Raw genomic sequence first — 19542 nt, 5'->3', positions numbered from 1 at the left:
ATTATTATATATTTATAATGAATAACTTTGTAACTCCATCTCTTTAATTCAGAAGAACAGTAGACATGTATACTCACTATTCATAATGGATTATTTCAATCGGGCTAAACTCCATGATTTTTTCCAATTTTCTAGAGTTTTCTTCATTAAAAAATTGAGGTGTCTCGTCATGTTTACATCTATTTAATTATCTGAGTGTGTTATTGGTTTTTGTGCAATACTAAGATAATAATTCATTATTTTACTGTCGCGGACTTTCTGACACGCATCAATATTTAATAATTTTATAAATAAAATAAATGTAGATAAAATTATATAAAACAAAATTTATCTCAATTACTTACACAAAAAAAGTATTTCATTTTATTTGAATATATTAAACTAAACTGGAGAAATAATATATATATGATATTATAAATTATTAATTTAAATTTTATAGATTAATTATTATGTCAAAAAATAAATTTACCCTTCGTTGTTAGGAGCAATATTCTTTTGCTTGGATTTGATTTATAGATACTTTGTAGAATTATCATTCATGCCCTTGTTATTTCATTTATATTATTCACATTTGTTGTAGGATGTGCTTTTATGGTTCATAATGTGAAAATAAAAGCATTGATTGGTAACTTTGTAGTTGTAACATTTACTTTTTTTTTCACTCATTATGTCGGTTACTTACAACAAATTCCTTTCATTTTATATTCAAGCTTGCGATATTCATATTATTTGTAGTATTGATTATATAATTATCTATTAAAATATTTGCAATTATATACTTGTGTTATATATATATATATATATATATATATATATTGGTGAAATCCTTTTGGATATTAGTTAGCCGAGCTGATGAGCTCACAGAATCACGACTCTATAAGAAATCATTGAGTTTCTTTAAGTCAATATTTATCTTCCCAATAAGGTGTCTGACAAAATTGACTATATAAACATAACTTAGACTTGCAAATAAATAATCAATGATTGTTAAGTCATACATTTGTGAAATTTGCTTTGTTTGAAATATAAAAAAATTGTTGATAATGATTGCAAATTTCATTAAAAGAACCGAGCGTGTTCATATTATCACAATGCTATTTTTGAAACACTATTGCCTTGATAGTATTATATATATGCACATATTAAATCATCTCATTTTATTATTCATACTACATGCCACAATCCTTGTTGTTTATACTTTAATAAATAGTACTTATTTACTAAGTTTGCTTTGTCAAACTCATTGGTTGATATTTTATATAACAAGTTTGACCTAACACTCAAAGGGCCATCTCCACGGAACTAGACATTCCGGTTTTAGATTTATTTTTTTGTATTTTCAGAATCTACATTAGTTATTATATTTTTTTTCTTTTGAGTTTGCATTGTTATTCATTGTTATTTCAGTTTATTTTTAGTTACTTTCTTATTTTTACTTCAATTACATCAATTGTCGAGATCAAATAAAATTTATCTTAATATTACTTATTTTAGCTATTACTTGTATAAAATCTTTTCTTTTGAGAATACAAAACAGGTTCATATCATTTCATCACATCTCACATTGTCGGGGTGTATTATTTTCTAGACTTAGGGTGTGATACAGTGATATCAAAGCCAATGTTTTGTATGCAATATCCAATGTATTCCTATGACTGGGCACAAGATAGGCCATTCTAATACTAGCTGGCTAGTTATTATTCTATTTTTATTTTTGATAGATTTTAATTGAAAATACTAGTTTGCTAGTTATTACTCTATCTTTATTTTATTTAAATTTTAATTATTTAAAATGACTCCAAACAGATTATGTGTTGCAGTCGTTCGCACAACAAATAGACCGAGAGCTACTTCAAAAGTTGTGCTTGTCCCTAGGGTTCCCGCCCCCTAGATAATTTAAACATTTCAAATGAGTTTGTGCAATTTTTTTGTGAACGAAGCTCATTTGAGCAATTTTGATATTTATCGAGATGATTCAAGTTTAAATTGTACACGTTGCAATCCTTCGTTTTCTTCAAGCATTTAAACATTTCAAATGAGTTTGTGCAATTTTTTTTGTGAACGAGCAATTTTGATATTCATCTAGATGATTCAAGTCCAAATTGCACACATTGCAATCCTTCATTTTCTTCAAGTCAGAATGTTAATCCTTTGATAATATCAACATTTCGATCGAATCAACACTTTCTACCATACAAAATATGAAAAATTGTGACTCTGCATGGAATCAGCTTTGGAGCAAATAAGAATGTCATCAATTAGGTCTGATAAGGTTGATGATATTGCTTGAAATTATACTAATCTAGATAGTCTTATTCTTCATCCACCTGCAATAAAAATTTTCACAATTTGTCGTTTGAAAAATGTTTAAAAATTTATTGCTCATACTTGGCCGACAGCATTCAAGTCAGTATCATAAAAAGACAAGATATGAATTAAAAGAAGAAAAAAGATAAAAGCCATTAACTAGCAAGTATGAGAAATATTATATATATATATACATGCACGATAATATATTGTGATACCTAATGAATGTTTTTAATTAAACTAACGTAAGAAAACAGATAATAAGTAGAAGTGTAGCCATTATCGTGTAATATAACCGCTGATGATTGATACAATAATCATGTATGTAAGATCAAAAAGATATAACTTCAGTAATTTTACTGTCTGCACAAACAAAAACTAAAAAATAAGAGAAATAAAAACCCTACAATTTCGAACTAACATAATATGAACAAAAACTTGAGCAGATTGTCCGAGAAGGTTGTACTGAGACCAAATAGTATCAAGCAAGCAGCTTTTTCAACTGTTTAGATAACAATTTGATGCAGATGTTAGACTAAACTCTGGTTCTTAAAGACTAAAGGCCAGTTGAGTCTGAGAATCCAATTTTCTGGGACTTATAAATTGATATTGATATATATCTTAAATTTCTCTGATCAAAATAGCATTCCTTCAACCTGATCATATTCCTGCGTTAAGTCTCGAAGAATTCCTAGCTTTACTGAGTTTGGATTCGCAGAGTTTCAGTATTGATGGTAAAGCTAGCTTACCTTAACAAAGCCTGAAGGATCTTATTAGAGATGGAAAAAACCACATTACTACGTGTCATCTTCAGAATCATGCACCACCCTGCTCATTTTAGTCCTCTTATTTCTTATTGGCACATCCACATCTTTATCAGATTCAGAATCCTCTACAGCACCATCTTCACCCATGGGGTCTGGAGATGCTGCTTTTTCAGCATCATTGTCCTCATCAGACCCTTCAGATTCATTGCCAGAGTCATCCACAGAAGAATCAGAACTGATCGAACCCAGCTCATGCTCAATTTCCTCTTCCGCAGAGGTTTTCTTCACTTCCAAGATCTTAAAATCTCTAACTGTGCTGCGTTTGGCGTTCCTTAGCAAATTTACCTTGGTCAACTTGCTGAGTTGGATCAGATATCTTTCATAATCTTCAATCTGGAATATGAGGTCAGGAATGCATTTATTTTCCTTTTTAATCTTATTGAGAATACCCCTGCTACGAACATTCTCTTGCTGGTTCTGCATTTAAACATTACCAAAAGGTAAATGCGAAAAAAAAAAAATGACAACAGAGATAAGGACTAGCCGTTAAACTCATTACCTTTTGTACCAGAGCCACAAAGTTGTATAATTTACTTGTGAGCTTTCTGCATACAGCTTCAGCAAGCTTCTGAAACTTCTGCCCAGGTAACAGTTGTTTGCATCCCTTAGGAGCAATTCTAAGCTTAGTCATTCGAGCCAAAAGCTTGTAAAACTTTGCAGTCAGCCTTAGAAACTGCTCAGCTTGCGAGTCTGCAATAATAAAATAAAGGGAAATTTACATTCGTAGCACAGAATTCTAATGCATTTACATACCTAACACCTAAACTTTCAAATTTACTAAGTTTGGATAGGTTCATTTGTAAATACTAAACGAAAGCAGACCTTTGAGATTCATCTCAGCAAAGAAAGACAGCACATACACCAGTGCTTCGGATCTGGAGTGAACCGCATCTTCAAGAATAACACCTGGCAACCTTCCAGAAAATTGATGATCCCTCGTAGAAAGATCGAAGTCATGCTTGAAGTTTGAGGCTGCCTTCAGTTTTGACACAGACCAATCCAGATCAACTAGACTAGATTCTATTAATTGAATCAATGTAGCAGAAATGGCGTCCTTTGTTGAATTGTTCACAAATGGATATGATCTGGAAAGGTCAATTGGATCCTTTTCCTCAGATCCCATAACTCGAAGAAGTTCTGAAGTTATTTCTTGTGCAGATATGAGATCACTTGTAGATGGCATGAGATGAAGGGCCAGTGTTAACAAATTTTGTGCAGATTTTGGATTCATTATCTTCGTGTTTTTGCAGATATTCATCATCCAAGTTCCATGTAGTTTCCTCTGTTCGAATGGCAAGGCCCTCCAAATGATCAAAAATAACTCAGATACAACCTGAAAATAAAAAATCGATTTAACAGATCAACTTTAATGGGATGATTAAAAATTAATGGAATAACTAAAATTGAATCATCCAAATATGACCAAATACTTGCATGGTTCTAGACTCTCAAGCAGTTTCTAATATTTACCGCTACTAGAAAAATAGCATTAATAAATGTATTACCACTGCTTCCTGGAAAAGAGAGAGAGCGATAAGCCCCGAAAAAAGTGGCTTTACTCTTTTATCTAGGAATAAATGAAGCCTCATAACATAAGGATCATCAATCATCACAGCTTGCTTATGTTCCATATCGTCATGAGCTTCAACTGTATTTTCTAAATTCAGTTCAGATGCATCCAGACTGTCTAAAACCTCAATGAGTTCAGTTAAGTTAGCTTTCAAGGAGCTTATTCTAAACAATTCATTCAAGCATAACAAAGCTTGATGAAGCTCATTCCCCTTATTTTCAAGATTAATTTTCCCTTTCGATTCTTTCTTGTTTGTGTTATTCTCTTTTTTGGCTCCAGATTTAAGCAGCCATATCAACTGCATAATAGGAAGTGCAAGCTGTTTCAAATCTCCATAGACTATTGCTTTGTAAGGATCGCCGTTTGATCCCCAGTCAATAGAGATGAAGGACTTTAAATGATGAAAGCAAATCTTCAAGGCAAAGGATATCAGCTTCAAGCATTGATCCAATGTCTTGCACAAAGATGGCTGACTGTGATTCAGGGAAGTAGTTTGCTTAGTGAAGCTGGAGGAATTATATGAGTTTACAGCAAGAATTAAGATCTCATGGATGCTTGATGTAGCCAAAAATGACCCTCTAACTGGAAATATCTTCAACTGAGAAGTCTGAGGTGAGTCTTTCAACTCACAATCAGCTTTAGATTGAACATAGGTTCTTGATGTTCCTTTTCTAATGCCAGATCCCTGCTTATTCAAGCCTGTTTCCTTCTCAACATAGTAATATGAATCAACCAGCCACATAATTTCTTTTTCAAGACTCGCAGCATCTTGATTTGCTGCTTTTTCCAACTCTATAGCGGATATATTAATAAGGACCTCCAAGATTCCAAGCAGAAGCCAGCCATAGATGCCAGACTTCTCTCCTAGAAAAACATGAGAACCTGAACCTTCATTCAAAGCAATGAATAGGTAGCAAGCCATAGAAAGTGAGTTTGGAAGGATACTGAAACTATAGGGATGCGGTATAGAGAGATAACTGACCTTCGAATATCCATTTGCTAAAAGTTTTACGAATTTTGGAAATAGCATTTCGAAACAGCTCACCAGATGATATTATGCTAGCCTACTCTTGTTTATATAAGAGAAAGAAAAAACTATAGAGATTAAAACAATCAGGAATCCATGCATAAAAGCCAAAATAAAGCAAAACCTCGTTATCTTGTGAAAGAGTGAAACCGAAGCATGGTAATGAAAACTCCGTCTGATGATCTGATTTTCCATGTTGCTGAAGGAGAACAACCCAAGACACGCATGATAGAAGATGATCCAAAGGTTCAATTTGAGAAGATTTTCCTTTCACTATCAAATAACAAGCATCTAACCTGAGGGGATATTCAGCATCCTTACAAAAACAGAGGTCAAATTCATGTTAAAAAAGAAAGAAAATCATGCATGGCAAGAATCAATAAGATTAAATCAAAAGACTTCAAAGTTAATGTGTCGAATCAAAAAAGGATTGAACACCTGGTTGTAAAACTGAAGGAAGTGAGGCCATAGAAAATCAAATACATGCCAAAAAAATGATGGGTCCAACATGACAAGCTTTGTAAGGCCCTTGTATACAATCTCCTTCACTGAAACCTGACTCAAGGAATTCATACCAGAAAAACTGATGAGGATACATAAGCAAAAAAATAAAACATCATAGAACTGCACCTGCTGCGTGAGACACCTCCTTAACAGTCCATTCAACTCCTGAAAGAGGCTTCCTTCCATCCCGCAAATCAACCCAGCTTGCTGGCTACAACTAGCTTGGCTAGATGATTCTTGCAAAGAGTTTAATCCATTTTTCTTTGATATGTTTTCCGCTATAATCAAACCAATGATTGTACTAGCAGCAGCAGTACGGACATCATCTTCTCGCCTGAACATGGCCTTCCTCACAACCAAAATTATATAATCCTGCATGGTAACATAAAAAAAAGATAGATATAGTGCTGGTTTTTTCAAGTTACATTAAGCTCAATTTAATACAACCCAGAAAAAAAAAAAGTTGTGCTTACCCGGAGATCTTTACTGAACTTAATTAGTGGTATGATGGCATCGATTACCAAAATGGCAGTCTTTTCATGCATGAATGTGAAATAATCCAGTAACTCCTTCAGGCGTGCAACATATTCCAGCATCGGGTAAGGATAGCCTTTTACCAGATGACCGAGTAAACTCAACAAAAGGAAACATATCATCAGATATGATAAAGCATTTTTGAGAAAATAAACAGGAAAATAAACTTAGCATGAGTTTAAATACTTGATAATTGGAGAGCTTTTCGGATGCTTCAAAGAAAGAATCCTGAATTTACACTGCTCCATCACCTGTAGCTCAGATTTACCAAGATAAAAAAAATTGCATTCAAGTATTAAGTTTGATGCTTTTTTCACTTTAAACATGTAAAACAATCAGGTAGCAACAGGTTAGAAGAATTAAGAATATTCTAGGCTGCACTCAATTGCATTATAGTCCCCCTCCAGTTCAGTGAATTTGGCTGACCAAATTGATTTAGGTCATAGAGACAAATTGGCTGTTTAGCAAAGTTCACGCTAAAAAAAGGGCATCCAACCAAGCCTGTCGTTGGCCAAGTTCAATTAAACACAGCCGATCTGATTGAGTTTAAGCCTAGCCAAGTTCAGGTTCTAAAACGAAGAAGGAATCCTCCTTATTTTAGGATGGTTGATCATCCAAAGTTCATATCCTCTGTACTCATTATCTCATCTTTTTTATCACAATATACATCTGTCATCTTAGAAAACTTCCAGAGCTTAATTAGACATGTAATCGGTGCATTTTAATGACATGCTTAAATTTCTAAACACTTACTTTGAAATAATCCCAACCACTCTCCTTCCATTTTGACTAACATCTTATGCCCTTGCTCGCTTAATAGGCTCTATGTTGAAGACCTTCTGTGCCTTTACAAACTGAAAAAAAATCACCAAACTCCTACTTGTTCTCCAATTTCCTTCTCTAAATTCCAGCATATCCATCTAAGCTTTAGGTCGCAAAACCTTAGAGATGATCATGGGTAACTTCCACATATTCTTGGACAAAATTTTAATACAAAATAAAATTTCAAAGCTAACTTATAATTTTTTATTATATATAGAAGAACCTTTTTATAACTTTTTTTTTCACTTCGTTTTATCTCACTACTATTGTCGGTCCCAAGCTCGAATATGAAAAGTGAAGGGTTGTGTTAGATAGTCGACAGCGAGCGTAAAACTTGTAGAAAAAAAAACATGATTTGAATCTTTTTTATCTTTGTGTAAGTGCTAAGGCCCTCTGGAAGCGACAAGTTGTATAGCTTGAATACAGTGACAAGTGTGCAAGGGCCGCTACACCGGCGCTTGGGTGTAGTATCAAATAAGCAAGAGTTCCAGCATTTCGGACAAATGCAAGTAAAGAAATTAGTTCATAATACTAATGAAATTAATATTAGGATAAGATATTAGAATATAGGTACTCTCAATGGTAAATTAATGGAATTAGTTGAAATTATGATTCATAGAATATGATTCATAGATTAGTTGAAATTATGATTCATAGAAAGATTAATATCATATGTATTCAAGAAACTAAAAGGGTTGGAGAAAAGACTAAGGAGATTGATAAATTAGGTCTTAAACATTGGTATTCTGGTAAGCGTCGCACTAGAAATGATGTAGATGTAATTATAGATAAAAGTTTGAAAGATAATGTTGTAAAAATTAATAGAGTTGGAGATAGAATTATAGCCCTTAAGATTATCATCGATAGTAAGATTTTTAATATTATAAGTGTTTATGCTCCTCAAGTAGGTTTAGATATAAGGTCTAAAGATAAATTCTGGAATGACTTAGAAGACTTAGTACAATTGATACATCTTGAAGAAAGAATTTTTATTGGAAGAGATTTAAATGGACATGTCGGTAGAGTGATTGAAGATTTTAAAAATATTCATGGCGGCTACGGTTTTGGAGTGACTAATGAAGAAGATAGAGTTATTTTAAATTTTATTTTAGCATATGATTTTGTTATTACTAATATTTTGTTCATAAAAAGAGATGAACATCTTATTACTTATAAGAATGGATCTAATAAAACACAAATTAATTATTTTCTTATGAGAAAAAGAGATCGCTGAGATTGTAAAGATTGTAAGGTAATTCCAAGTGAAAATTTAAGTACCCAAAATCGTTTATTAGTTTTAGATTTGAAAAATGAAGAATTGTAAAATAAAGAATATTATGACTCATCATAATAGAATTAGATAGAAAAACTTAAAAAACATAAATAAAAATTTTTTATGACTAAAATTCAAGATTTCAAAATTTGGGATGTTCATGATGAAGCAAATGATATGTGGAATAAAGTAACAAATACTATTAAAGTAACAAGAAGCTAATTTTATGTGCGATAAAGTAATAAGCACTATTAAACAAGTGACAAAAGATGTACTTGAAGTTTCTAAAGAAAAAGTTTCTTTAAATAAAAATAGTTTGTGGTGGAATAATAATGTGCAAGAAAAGATAAAATATAAAAAGTTATGTTATAAAAACTGGTTTAAATGTAAAAGCTTATAGAACTAGAAAAAATATCAAATGGTCCGCAGAGAGTCTAAAAGAACAATATGTGACACTAAAAATTTTGCTTTTAATGATCTTTATAATAGATTAGATACTAAGGATGGTGAAAAATATATGTATAAACTAGTCGAACAAAGAGAAAAGAAAAGTAAAGATTTAACTAAGTGTATTAAACATGAAAATCAAAAAGTGTTTGTCTTAGAAAAAGATATTCAACATAGGTGGGTGAGTAATTTTGATAAATTTTTTAATGAAGTTGTTGAAAATATGTTCGACTTTAGTGATCTTAATATGGTTAATAATAATAAACGTTTCATTTTTACTGTCGCATTACTAAAAAAAGGTTGAGGAGGCTTTAAAGAAAACCAAGGGTGGAAAGTCTGTAGGACCTGGTGATATCCCAATTGAAGTATGGAAATGCTTAGGAGATTTGGGAGTTTCTTGTCTTGCTAAACTCTTTAATATTATTTTAAAAACTAAAAAGATGCCTGAGGAGTGGAGGAAGAGTATTTTGGTCCCCATTTTTAAGAATAAAAGGGATGCACAAGAGTGTGCAAAGTATAGAGGAATTAAGTTGATGTGTAATACTTTAAAATAATGGGAGAGGGTAAATGAACATGGATTAAGACGTATTACAAAGATTTCTCATAATCAATTTGGATTTATGTCGGGCAGGTCTACTATGGAAGCTATACATTTATTGAGAAGTTTGATGGAGAAGTTCAGAGATAATAAGGGGAATCTACATTTGATTTTTATTGATTTAGAAAAAGCTTACGATAAGGTTCCAAGAGAAATCATTTGGAGAGTTCTTGAGAAGAAAGGCGTTGATATGACATATTCAAGTCGTTAAAGATATGTATACTATAGTTGTTACTTGTGTTTGAAGTGGAGGATTGACCAAATTTTCCTATTTCTGTTGGATTACATCATGCATCGACTTTAAGCCCATATCTTTTTGCTTTAATTATGGATGGTCTTACTGGACATTTACAGGAGGTGTACCTTTGTGTATGTTTTTTGCTGACGATATCCTTCTCGTGGATAAAACCAAAGAAAAGGCCTAGAAAAAACTTGAATTATGGAGGTCTACATTGGCGTCTAAAGGTCTTCATTTGAGTGGAACAAAAACTGAATACATGGAATGTAATTTTAGTAGTAGTAGCTCTAGTGACAAAAGTATAACTTTAGGTGATCAAATTATTAAAAGATGTGAACGATTTAGATATCTCGGGTCTGTTGTTCAAAGCGATGGTGATATAGAAGGGGATGTTAATATTAGAATTCAAGTTGGTTGGTTGAAGTGAAGGAATGCTTCTGGCCTTTTGTGTGACAAAAAAGTACCGCTTAGACTTAAAGAAAAATTTTATAAGACAATGGTGAGACCTGCAATGTTCTATGGAGTTGAATGTTGGCCTTTAAAAGAGAAGCATAATAAGTGTTGCTGAGATGAGAATGATTAGGTAGATAAGTGGCTTTACACTTAGAGACAATGCGAAATGAATATATTTGTGATAGGGTTTGTGTAGCTCCTGTGACGGACAAAATTAGAAAAAGCCGTCTTAGATGGTCTGGTCACATTAAGCGTCGACCATCTAATGATCCGATTAGGAGAGTAGATGTTTTAGATTCGACTTAAATTAAGAAAGACAAAGGTAGACCTAGGAAGACTTGGGCTTATTCTATAAAAAATGATCTTAATTTATTAGAACTAAATGAAAATATGACACTAAATAGGAGACAATGGAGAAAAAGGATTCATGTAGCCGACCCCACGTAGTGGGATTAAGGCTTTGTTGTTGTTTTATCTAATTCACTGTATCTAGCACTTCTTTCTTTTCTTTCATTTCTCATGTTAAGATTTGACCATGAAACCAAGAAAAATATAGTGATTTACTCTCCAAGTCAAAAGGGTGTATAATGGATTTCTTAGTAGTTCGTGATAATGATTTAGTGAATCCCAATAAGAAATAAGTGGATGTAAATCCAGGCTTCATTTAGGATGCTTTCATGTTAAGAAAAATAATTAACAAAAAATAAAAAGATAGCTTTCTCAAAGTTTTATTTTTTTAATTATCTTTAAAAAATTGTTTTTGACGAAAGCATAATTAAAATTGTGATTGGAAAATGAGATTTTAAAAGCTAAAGCGGAAAAGCTAAAATTGCCTTAGAGTTGAGAAGCTGGACAACTATAAAGAACACTCTTGTTTTATGAAACATTTGATCTTGCAACACTTAAATCTCACATGCATGCATTTCTCGTAATGTTTTTATGAAACATTTGATCTTGCGTCTAATCACCTTCTTAATTGCTCTTTTATTTTTTTATTTGAAAAATATTCTCCGTCAATTCAACCCTCCATGAACAAACAAGTTAGTGCAGAATATTAGTTTAGATAAAATCAATGGAATACCTCACTCACATTGAAGATGCACAAGGTAACTCTCCTCACAAACAACCCATAGCTACAAAAGTTTACAAAACAGCTACAAAATAACTACATGTCATTATATATTTGTGATATTAGGTTGAGGGGAAGTTTGTTCCAAAGTCTTCCAAATAACTAATGCTCGATGAGAAAAGGGAAGCAAAACCTAATGTCAGGCCTTTAGCAACAATGAGTATGGATTTACTCCTTGTAAGTTCATGTATGTTTGCATAAGGCTTGGGCTCAGATTAAAGCACAAAGGTACTAATATAGTTAAAGAGTCTACAATAAACATGGCTATCCATGATGACAGCCATTCGAGATACAACCATATGTATCCATGAAAGAGATGTTTACATGGTCCAATTTAGCAAATGAATTGATAGGAACAAAAAGAATACTTGCAATGCAATCTCTCTTGATAAATATTTAGTAAAGAACAACTTTTGAGGCATGTATTTAGTTGATTATCAAAAGAAAGTGATTTCAAGTCCACCATCACTATGAAGGCTGTTGATCTTTACCCTTCTGACTTGGATGACTTGGTAGATATCCTTGCAATCTAAAAAATGGAAATAAGTATTAGGAAGAATGGAGAAGGCAGTTCAAGAAAGAAGAAGACAACCTAAGAAACCAGACATCCATTATATGTTGATGATGCTTCTGCAAATGATAACGACAACGAAGTTCAATAAGAATTTTCCATGGTGTTGTGGTGATTGGACAAACCCATGAAGGAGAAGGGAAGCTTGTCCAAATGCCCCTCAAAAAAAAGCTTTAAGAAAAGGAGGCCACCTACGAGAAAGAGGATGAACTCATATACTATGAGTGTGCCATGAACCTACTTGAGAGTTCACATTTTTGAAGGCGGGAATTGACAGTTGAATGTGAAATTATAATTTTCCAACTTCCATCTTCTATCACTCCAATTAATCATCCTAAAAATAAATGAAAAAGCCACTACCGAAAAAAATAATAAAAAACATTTAAATTTATCATATTTCATGTTGTCTTGTCTTCTATAAAAATTTTCTCCTCTATTAAACATTTTTATTAGAAATATAGAAAAAAAAAATGAAATATCTAAAATAAACAGTGAAGTAATTAGACTTATAAAGTATAATAACTCGATAAAAAAGGACAATATGTATGCCAATATTTTTTATTATGATATAGAAAATCATATAAAAAAATTAAAAATATACTCAGTTAAAATCTAAAATTTTCATATGCATTGGCATTCACTTTATTTTTTCATGGTTTAATTTTTAAAATTTTAATGCACTTCTTAATCGTAACTTGTACATTCATCTCAAGAGTATTTTCTAAACAAAACCTAGCATACTTCCTGGGCAATACAATACATACATCACCGACACAGTGGCGTATAGACCAAGTCGATTATTATCATAGGTGAAAAAGTGCATACTCACCCTGATCGATGGTCTCCCATCGGCAAAGTGATTTGTGATCTAAATTTCATAATTGTCTGAGGTGTTAAAAAAAAATCTAAGCATGTGAGTGCATTGGCGCCCCCAACCAGTATCATAAAGGTGTGCACTCATTATGTCATCACACGTATACAAGTAGTTCATATATACAACATTTGTATTTCATTCTTCATAGAATGCATTATTTTCCTAGGAGACACTTTTTATTTATCAACCAATGAATAAATGCACTTCTAATATAATCTAAAAGTCATGTAATAATCAAATGTATTTTTAAGAAAAAATCTTTGTGCAATTGTTTACATAAAAATGTTAACATATGCATATTATGTCTAGCAAGAAGAAGAGTCGATTGAATTTAAATCTCACTAGTATGAAGCATAATTAACATAAAAAATACACTTAGAAATAAAAAGAGTAAAAGTCCAAATAATCCCCAAACTATTAACAAGTGTCAAGTTTAGTTTCAGAGTTATAGGATACTCCAATTTAATCTCAGACTATTAAAACTTGCTCTAAATTGTTCATAAATCATATTTTTAGGTAAATTTAACGTTGATCTACATGAATTGAATGGTATTTCCTTTTATGTAATTATTTATAAATATATTCGACATAAAAATTATTGTATATGTTGTTTTGTTAGATTTCGAAAAAAACTTGCTTAAAATTTAATTAAATACTACTCAACTACGATTAAAAGTAACATCACAAAATCTAAAATCTAATTTCTCCACCGTTTTCTGCTTTTAAATCCGATTAAATAATTTTTTTGCCACGTATATTACATTTTTTTCTTTTTTAATGAATTACTCCTCTACAAACTTATGGTGTCGTATTTACCTGAAAGGAGTCGTAGCTTCCTCAGGTTGAACTGACGTAGGTCAAAGCCGCCTCTCTTTGCAATGAACAATGGTCGAGGGGGATGCGGAAGAGCTCAAATGGAGACGAAGCCTTGTCATCAACGCAAGCACCGCAGATGGAGACGGAGACAGGGACTACTCTGTCAAGTGGAGAAGCAGCGAATGAGTACACCCCTTGAGTTGCTTACTCTGTAGATGATGAAATTAAAGGGGAGAAGTCGCACGAATGGAGGAGCAGCAAAGATTTAAATTTATGGTGAGTTTGTTCTGCATATAAATGAGCCCTTCGTGTGTTTAATTCATGAATTTTGAAAATAGATGGAAGTACCCTTCAAAATATGAAAGAAACTGTTAAATAAATCGAAAATTTTTATTTATGACCAATTCAAAAATAATTTTTAATAGTTGGGGACAAAGTTGGACATTTTAAAACTCGAGAACAAAATTGGACACCTAATAATAATCGAGAGATTATTTTGGAGTTCTTCTTAAAAAAATATTCCTATAATTTAAAAATATAATTACCCACATCAGTTACACATTAAATTCTCAATACTCGGGTAACTAGCTTGGTGTCACAATAATATTTATGTTGATACTAACAGCCTATTAAACATAATATCAAACTTTTAAAATTCAAGCATGTTTTAATTAATCAAATTATTTTTCAATTATTACTCATATTATTATTATTATTTTACTAATATGTATTTGTATTCATTGCTCTCTTTACTAATTAAGTTAATAAATATTTTGATTCCAATTTATTTATAATTATCCTCTATCATGATTAATGAAAGTAGAATTATATCAAAGAGAAAACTTATCTTCAACTTTAAATCATATTCATTTGCACCTAATTTTTATGGCTAATACAATTACCAAAATAATGACTTATATTACTAAGAATATATAATCCTTCTAATTTAAGAATCACTGCAAAGAGCTTGTTTTTAAGAATTTCATAAAAAAATTTAAGAGGATTAATTAAATTTAACCTATGCTCATATAATTGTTAGTCATATAATCTTATTTATTATTCTAATTAAGCTTAAGTAAAAATTATAAATTATTCACAATCATCTAAATTTACTTATCTTGTATTTACTTTCTCATATTTGTTAATTTCTATTTATCTTATTTATAACTAACAATATCATTAGATATTGGCTACCATCCTATGCTCTTCTTTGCTTATAAATAGGCCCTATCATTAAGGTCGTTTTTATCTCTGCATACATAAATAATCTCTAAGCTCAAAATTGCTCTTTTGTTTCCTTCTCTAGTGTATTTATCCAAGCTTCAACTTGGAACACCTTCTGAATTTATCTATCGATACCCTTGGCTACTCCTAGGAATCTATTTGATATCACATTCCTTGTTGTCATTTTCATACTAAAAATTTTCAAATTAATCTAAGCTCTACCAGGAAACTATTTGATACTACATTCCTTATAATTATTTTCATACTAAAAATTTTCATATTAATCTAAGCTTTTTGACTCGCAAGTTTTATAATATATAAAAGCTTCAATTGAGTTTGTTTTTTCCCTGTACTTATGCTAGTATACCCAACCGTTTGGATATTGAGGCTGAAAAAAAAGGTCATGGTTTACACAGGCTATCAAAAAAGGTTGTCGTCATGAACAACTCGCGTTCGACTCGCTATATAGCTCATGTTCGATTGGTTTGTTAAACAAACGAGCCGGACATATAAAAGTGTAAACAAGTCGAGCTTGAGCGAGTTAGATATGTGCATGTGTTCAGCTCGTTTATTTTATTATTATTTTTTTTTTTAAATTGACTGATTTATGAAATTGCTCGTGAACAATCTATTCGTGTTCAACTCGAAAATTACTTGTTTTCATTTTTAACTTGTGCTCAGCTCGGATTGGCTCGTTTAAATTAATTAAAAAAATAGATGTGAAATGTCAAAACATGCACCATTCCTATGCAATAAAAGGCGCGGAACCACATAACCACATAACCACAAGAGTTGTGATTATATAAATAAAATTATTTAGTTTCCTTATTCGAGCTAAATGAACTAAAAAAATGATAGAAAAAAAAAATAGTTCATGTTCAGCTCATTTATAATTCAAGCTTAAAAAATTTATTTGTGTTTAGCTCTCTTAACGAACAATTCGAACGGGAACTACATAATAAGCCGAACAAGAACAACTTGTTCGCGAACAACAAATTTTTTTGACAATTTTATGAATATGAATAATTTTTAGCACGATTTATTAACGAGTCAAACATGAACAAACTTTTGTTCAATCATGTATGGCTTGTTTTGCTTCAAATTAATTAAAAAATAAATAAATAATATGTAAAAATAAAATTAGTGGTATCTTTGATGATATATCAAAGATTTGGTTCGTATAAATGTAAAAAAAAAATCTGAAGTATTAAATATATATACATAAAAATTGGATGGCATGTCTATAAATACCACAAGACTTTTTTTCTACGTTTAAATGTTAAATATATAAATACATAAGAATTGGGTGGTACTCCCGTTCGAAGGTAGCTCTTTGGATCATCCGATCAAAGTGGTTCATATTTCTGCATTAATTGCACCAATAACACCTCTCATGAGGGGGAGGAAAGCTTGAGGCTTGAGAAAGAACTCGATGTTTTGAGAATGAGTTAAAGTCCAACACCACTCCTATCAACGTCGATCGTCGTTGACCACCGCCGACTGCAGCTGATTGTCGTCAACCACCACCGGTCAGCCTCCACCGATCGTCATCGATCGTCGCCCGCTTCTTACAATAAATTTATTTGCACGTCGAAGTTGTAATTCAAAAAACTTTATAACAATGGGACAAAGGGTCTCTGTAATCATTAACTTATAGTAAATTTTTACAAATGGGTCAGATCCCGTGGTTTCTTCCATTATAGGTTTTACACGTAAAAACTTCTGGTGTCACTACTTGTTGTCTTTTTTTATTTCACTGTGTGTTGAATTCTCATACAACACAAAGAAAATAATTCATTACTCTACCGCCGGGAATTTTCTAGCATATATCAAAACTCTCTTTACATTTTTAATAATCTTAAATATAAATTGAACGAGAGCTCGAGGCATGGCTAGGTTTGATAAAAAGCTCAAGCACAAATTCGAGTTGAAGAACGCGAGCTAATTCGACAAATGATTTTGAATGAAGTCAAATACAAACGTGCTATTCATGAGTCATTTTGAACAAACCGTACACGAACAAGCTATGAGCTGACTCATGTTAGGCTCATTTGCACCCCTAGATTTACACTACTTGTGAAAAAAGAGGTGCATCGATTTTGTCGTCATTGGCAAGTGAATATAGTTTAATAGAATTCTCAATGGACAACATAAAAAGTGTACACATACTCAATTGAGAAGCTCAACCGCTATAAATGACTTTCTTGTTGATAATGCACATGACCTTGCTGCTCTAGACTTTCATAATCTCACTCATATCATGGTGTTCTTCACGCATTTAATATTATGTGAATCTCATTTTGAGTTGATCTGTAATGTTCTAAAATGTAAGTGAGAGAGCAATTTTTTTTATTAGATGAAGACGTATGACCAAATTTCCCAGCAGCACCCCACCCCATGGAAAAACATGAGGGCCGACACAAAGGGCCTAACAAGTATCCAGAACAATTAAGCAAATAAAAATGAAGCAAACCTGATTTCGTGCCATTTCATGAGCCTCAAACAGTGTTTTAAGCATATGAATTCCAAGTTCTTCACAGCTCATCAGTCCATCAGGAGTGTCACTTCCTTCACATTTCTTCACATCCACTGACTCCAACAAAGTAAACCCAAACTGCAAAATACTAGGAACCACATGCTCTCGTCCGGAGCTGCTCTCATTAACCTGCACCACTAGCCAAACACATCAGAATCAAACTCAACAGGCTCCAATGCCTGAACACGAAAGGAAAAAACCATAATATGCAAAGGAAGCTTACAGTTCTAACTAAAGCCTTTTCAACGCACTTAGCATATTGCAGTAATTCCTCCTTCGTACAATCTGGTAACCACTTGCAATCCCTGCACGTTAAAAGGTTTCAAATTTCTGGAAAAATATTGACTCAAAATACATCTCCATTCAAATTAGAAAGAGAAGATATATATTGCTAGCTACACGTCCTCTTCTAACCGCCCAAATAACAAGCGAAAAAAAATCATGTAAGAATGTGTGTATGAGGACGTGTGTTCGTGGATAGCATAAGCATTTCCTCGTTTTAATTTGACTCCAAATGTAATTAACTAATTTTTCCTTCAATGCTCAAAACAAAAATAAAATAATGAGAATTTTGTATAAACCTATATGTGATTTCTTCTTTTTGTAATAAAGGCATAAATTGCTTAAATTTGCAGTCAAGTACTCCGAACTCTTTAACCCATAGTCACATTATCTAACCATGTAAAAAACAACCAAAGTGAATAGGGAAGGTTCCTGCTAGTGGACTATCCTTTCTTGACAGAAAGAACTGACCAATCTTGCCCCTGGTCTACCAAAGCTTTTATGCTAATGAATTATGTTCCAACAGCTAACTGTTGTTCTCAACTAGCCGATCAATAGTTCTAGCTGGTTGACACACACACACAAACTCTTTTGAGAGTCGCTGCACTATTTATATGGGTGGTTCAACATATACTTTCCTGATTTTAGGATATTTTAGTAAAACTTTCCTGTTTTCTGCATGTTTTAAATTTGTTTTACATTTTATTGAGTCTACTGTATCTTTTTGTTGGGGTATTACTGTAATTGTATCGTATGAGTAGGGTTCCTCTTTGGGCTCTTCTCATACAACCTTTATGTAACACACACACACACACATACAGATATATATATATACACACATACAGATATATATATATATATATATATATATATAGAGTTAGATAGATAGATATAGATATAAAAAATAATGATATAAAATTGAAGAGTAATCTTTAAATATATATGGTTATACCCAACGTGATTGCACTTGAATATATTAGCATGAAAATGCATTCATAAATATTTTTGTATTGATGATCATAACCATCACCATATTGTAAATCAACTCAGGATATGTGGCCCTTGTTTTTTATGCCACATAATGTTTTGCTAGCCTAATGATTTGATGACAATCATTATGCTGCTACTATATTGTAAATTGTGCCTTTTACCCTTCATGCTTCAATAAATAAGAATTACTAGTAGGGTTTGAATATCATACGCATTCGTGATAAACTTTTATTTTTAACAAATGTTACAAGATCGTTTCGTTCTTTGTCATTGGAAGTACAGACATTTCATTAGTAGTATCATACTCGATACTTCAGTTTATATTATAATTTTCTTAGACTTCTATTGGGTTTTTTGTGGTGGTTATTTATATAGTTGTTCTTCTTTCCTTTTTGCGAGTTGTTGTTGTTTTGTTGAACTATAGTTAAAAACCCTTTGATGAAATCAAATAGTACTTATTTTCCTATGCTTGTTTAACATATTATATATATATATATATATATATATATGCTGCTGCTGA

General features: G+C 32.0%; 1 protein-coding gene across 2 annotated transcripts in view; it reads right to left on the bottom strand.

The window, feature by feature from the left end:
- Window positions 1-2633: 2633 nt before the first annotated feature.
- LOC110033487 (Fanconi anemia group I protein) overlaps window positions 2634-19542 on the bottom strand; it is a 23751-nt gene continuing 6842 nt past the window's right edge. The window contains exons 2-14 of one of the 2 annotated variants that reach the window (XM_020737483.1): window positions 17974-18055; window positions 17688-17879; window positions 6956-7020; window positions 6709-6868; window positions 6362-6607; window positions 6170-6286; window positions 5856-6047; window positions 5687-5768; window positions 4640-5592; window positions 3957-4467; window positions 3634-3824; window positions 3057-3551; window positions 2634-2963 (exon numbers count right to left, since the gene is read on the bottom strand). In XM_020737483.1, the coding sequence (XP_020593142.1) occupies window positions 3105-3551; window positions 3634-3824; window positions 3957-4467; window positions 4640-5592; window positions 5687-5768; window positions 5856-6047; window positions 6170-6286; window positions 6362-6607; window positions 6709-6868; window positions 6956-7020; window positions 17688-17879; window positions 17974-18055 (3238 nt within the window). In that variant the 3' untranslated portion in view covers window positions 2634-2963; window positions 3057-3104. Of the gene's footprint in view, window positions 3552-3633; window positions 3825-3956; window positions 4468-4639; window positions 5593-5686; window positions 5769-5855; window positions 6048-6169; window positions 6287-6361; window positions 6608-6708; window positions 6869-6955; window positions 7021-17687; window positions 17880-17973; window positions 18056-19542 lie in introns of both variants that reach the window. The other variant, XM_020737481.1, reaches the window with a different exon arrangement.

This window comes from Phalaenopsis equestris, unplaced genomic scaffold, assembly GCF_001263595.1.
Source record: "Phalaenopsis equestris unplaced genomic scaffold, ASM126359v1 Scaffold001196, whole genome shotgun sequence".
NCBI classification, from domain to species: domain Eukaryota; kingdom Viridiplantae; phylum Streptophyta; class Magnoliopsida; order Asparagales; family Orchidaceae; genus Phalaenopsis; species Phalaenopsis equestris.
This window is presented reverse-complemented; position numbering and strand designations above follow the sequence as displayed.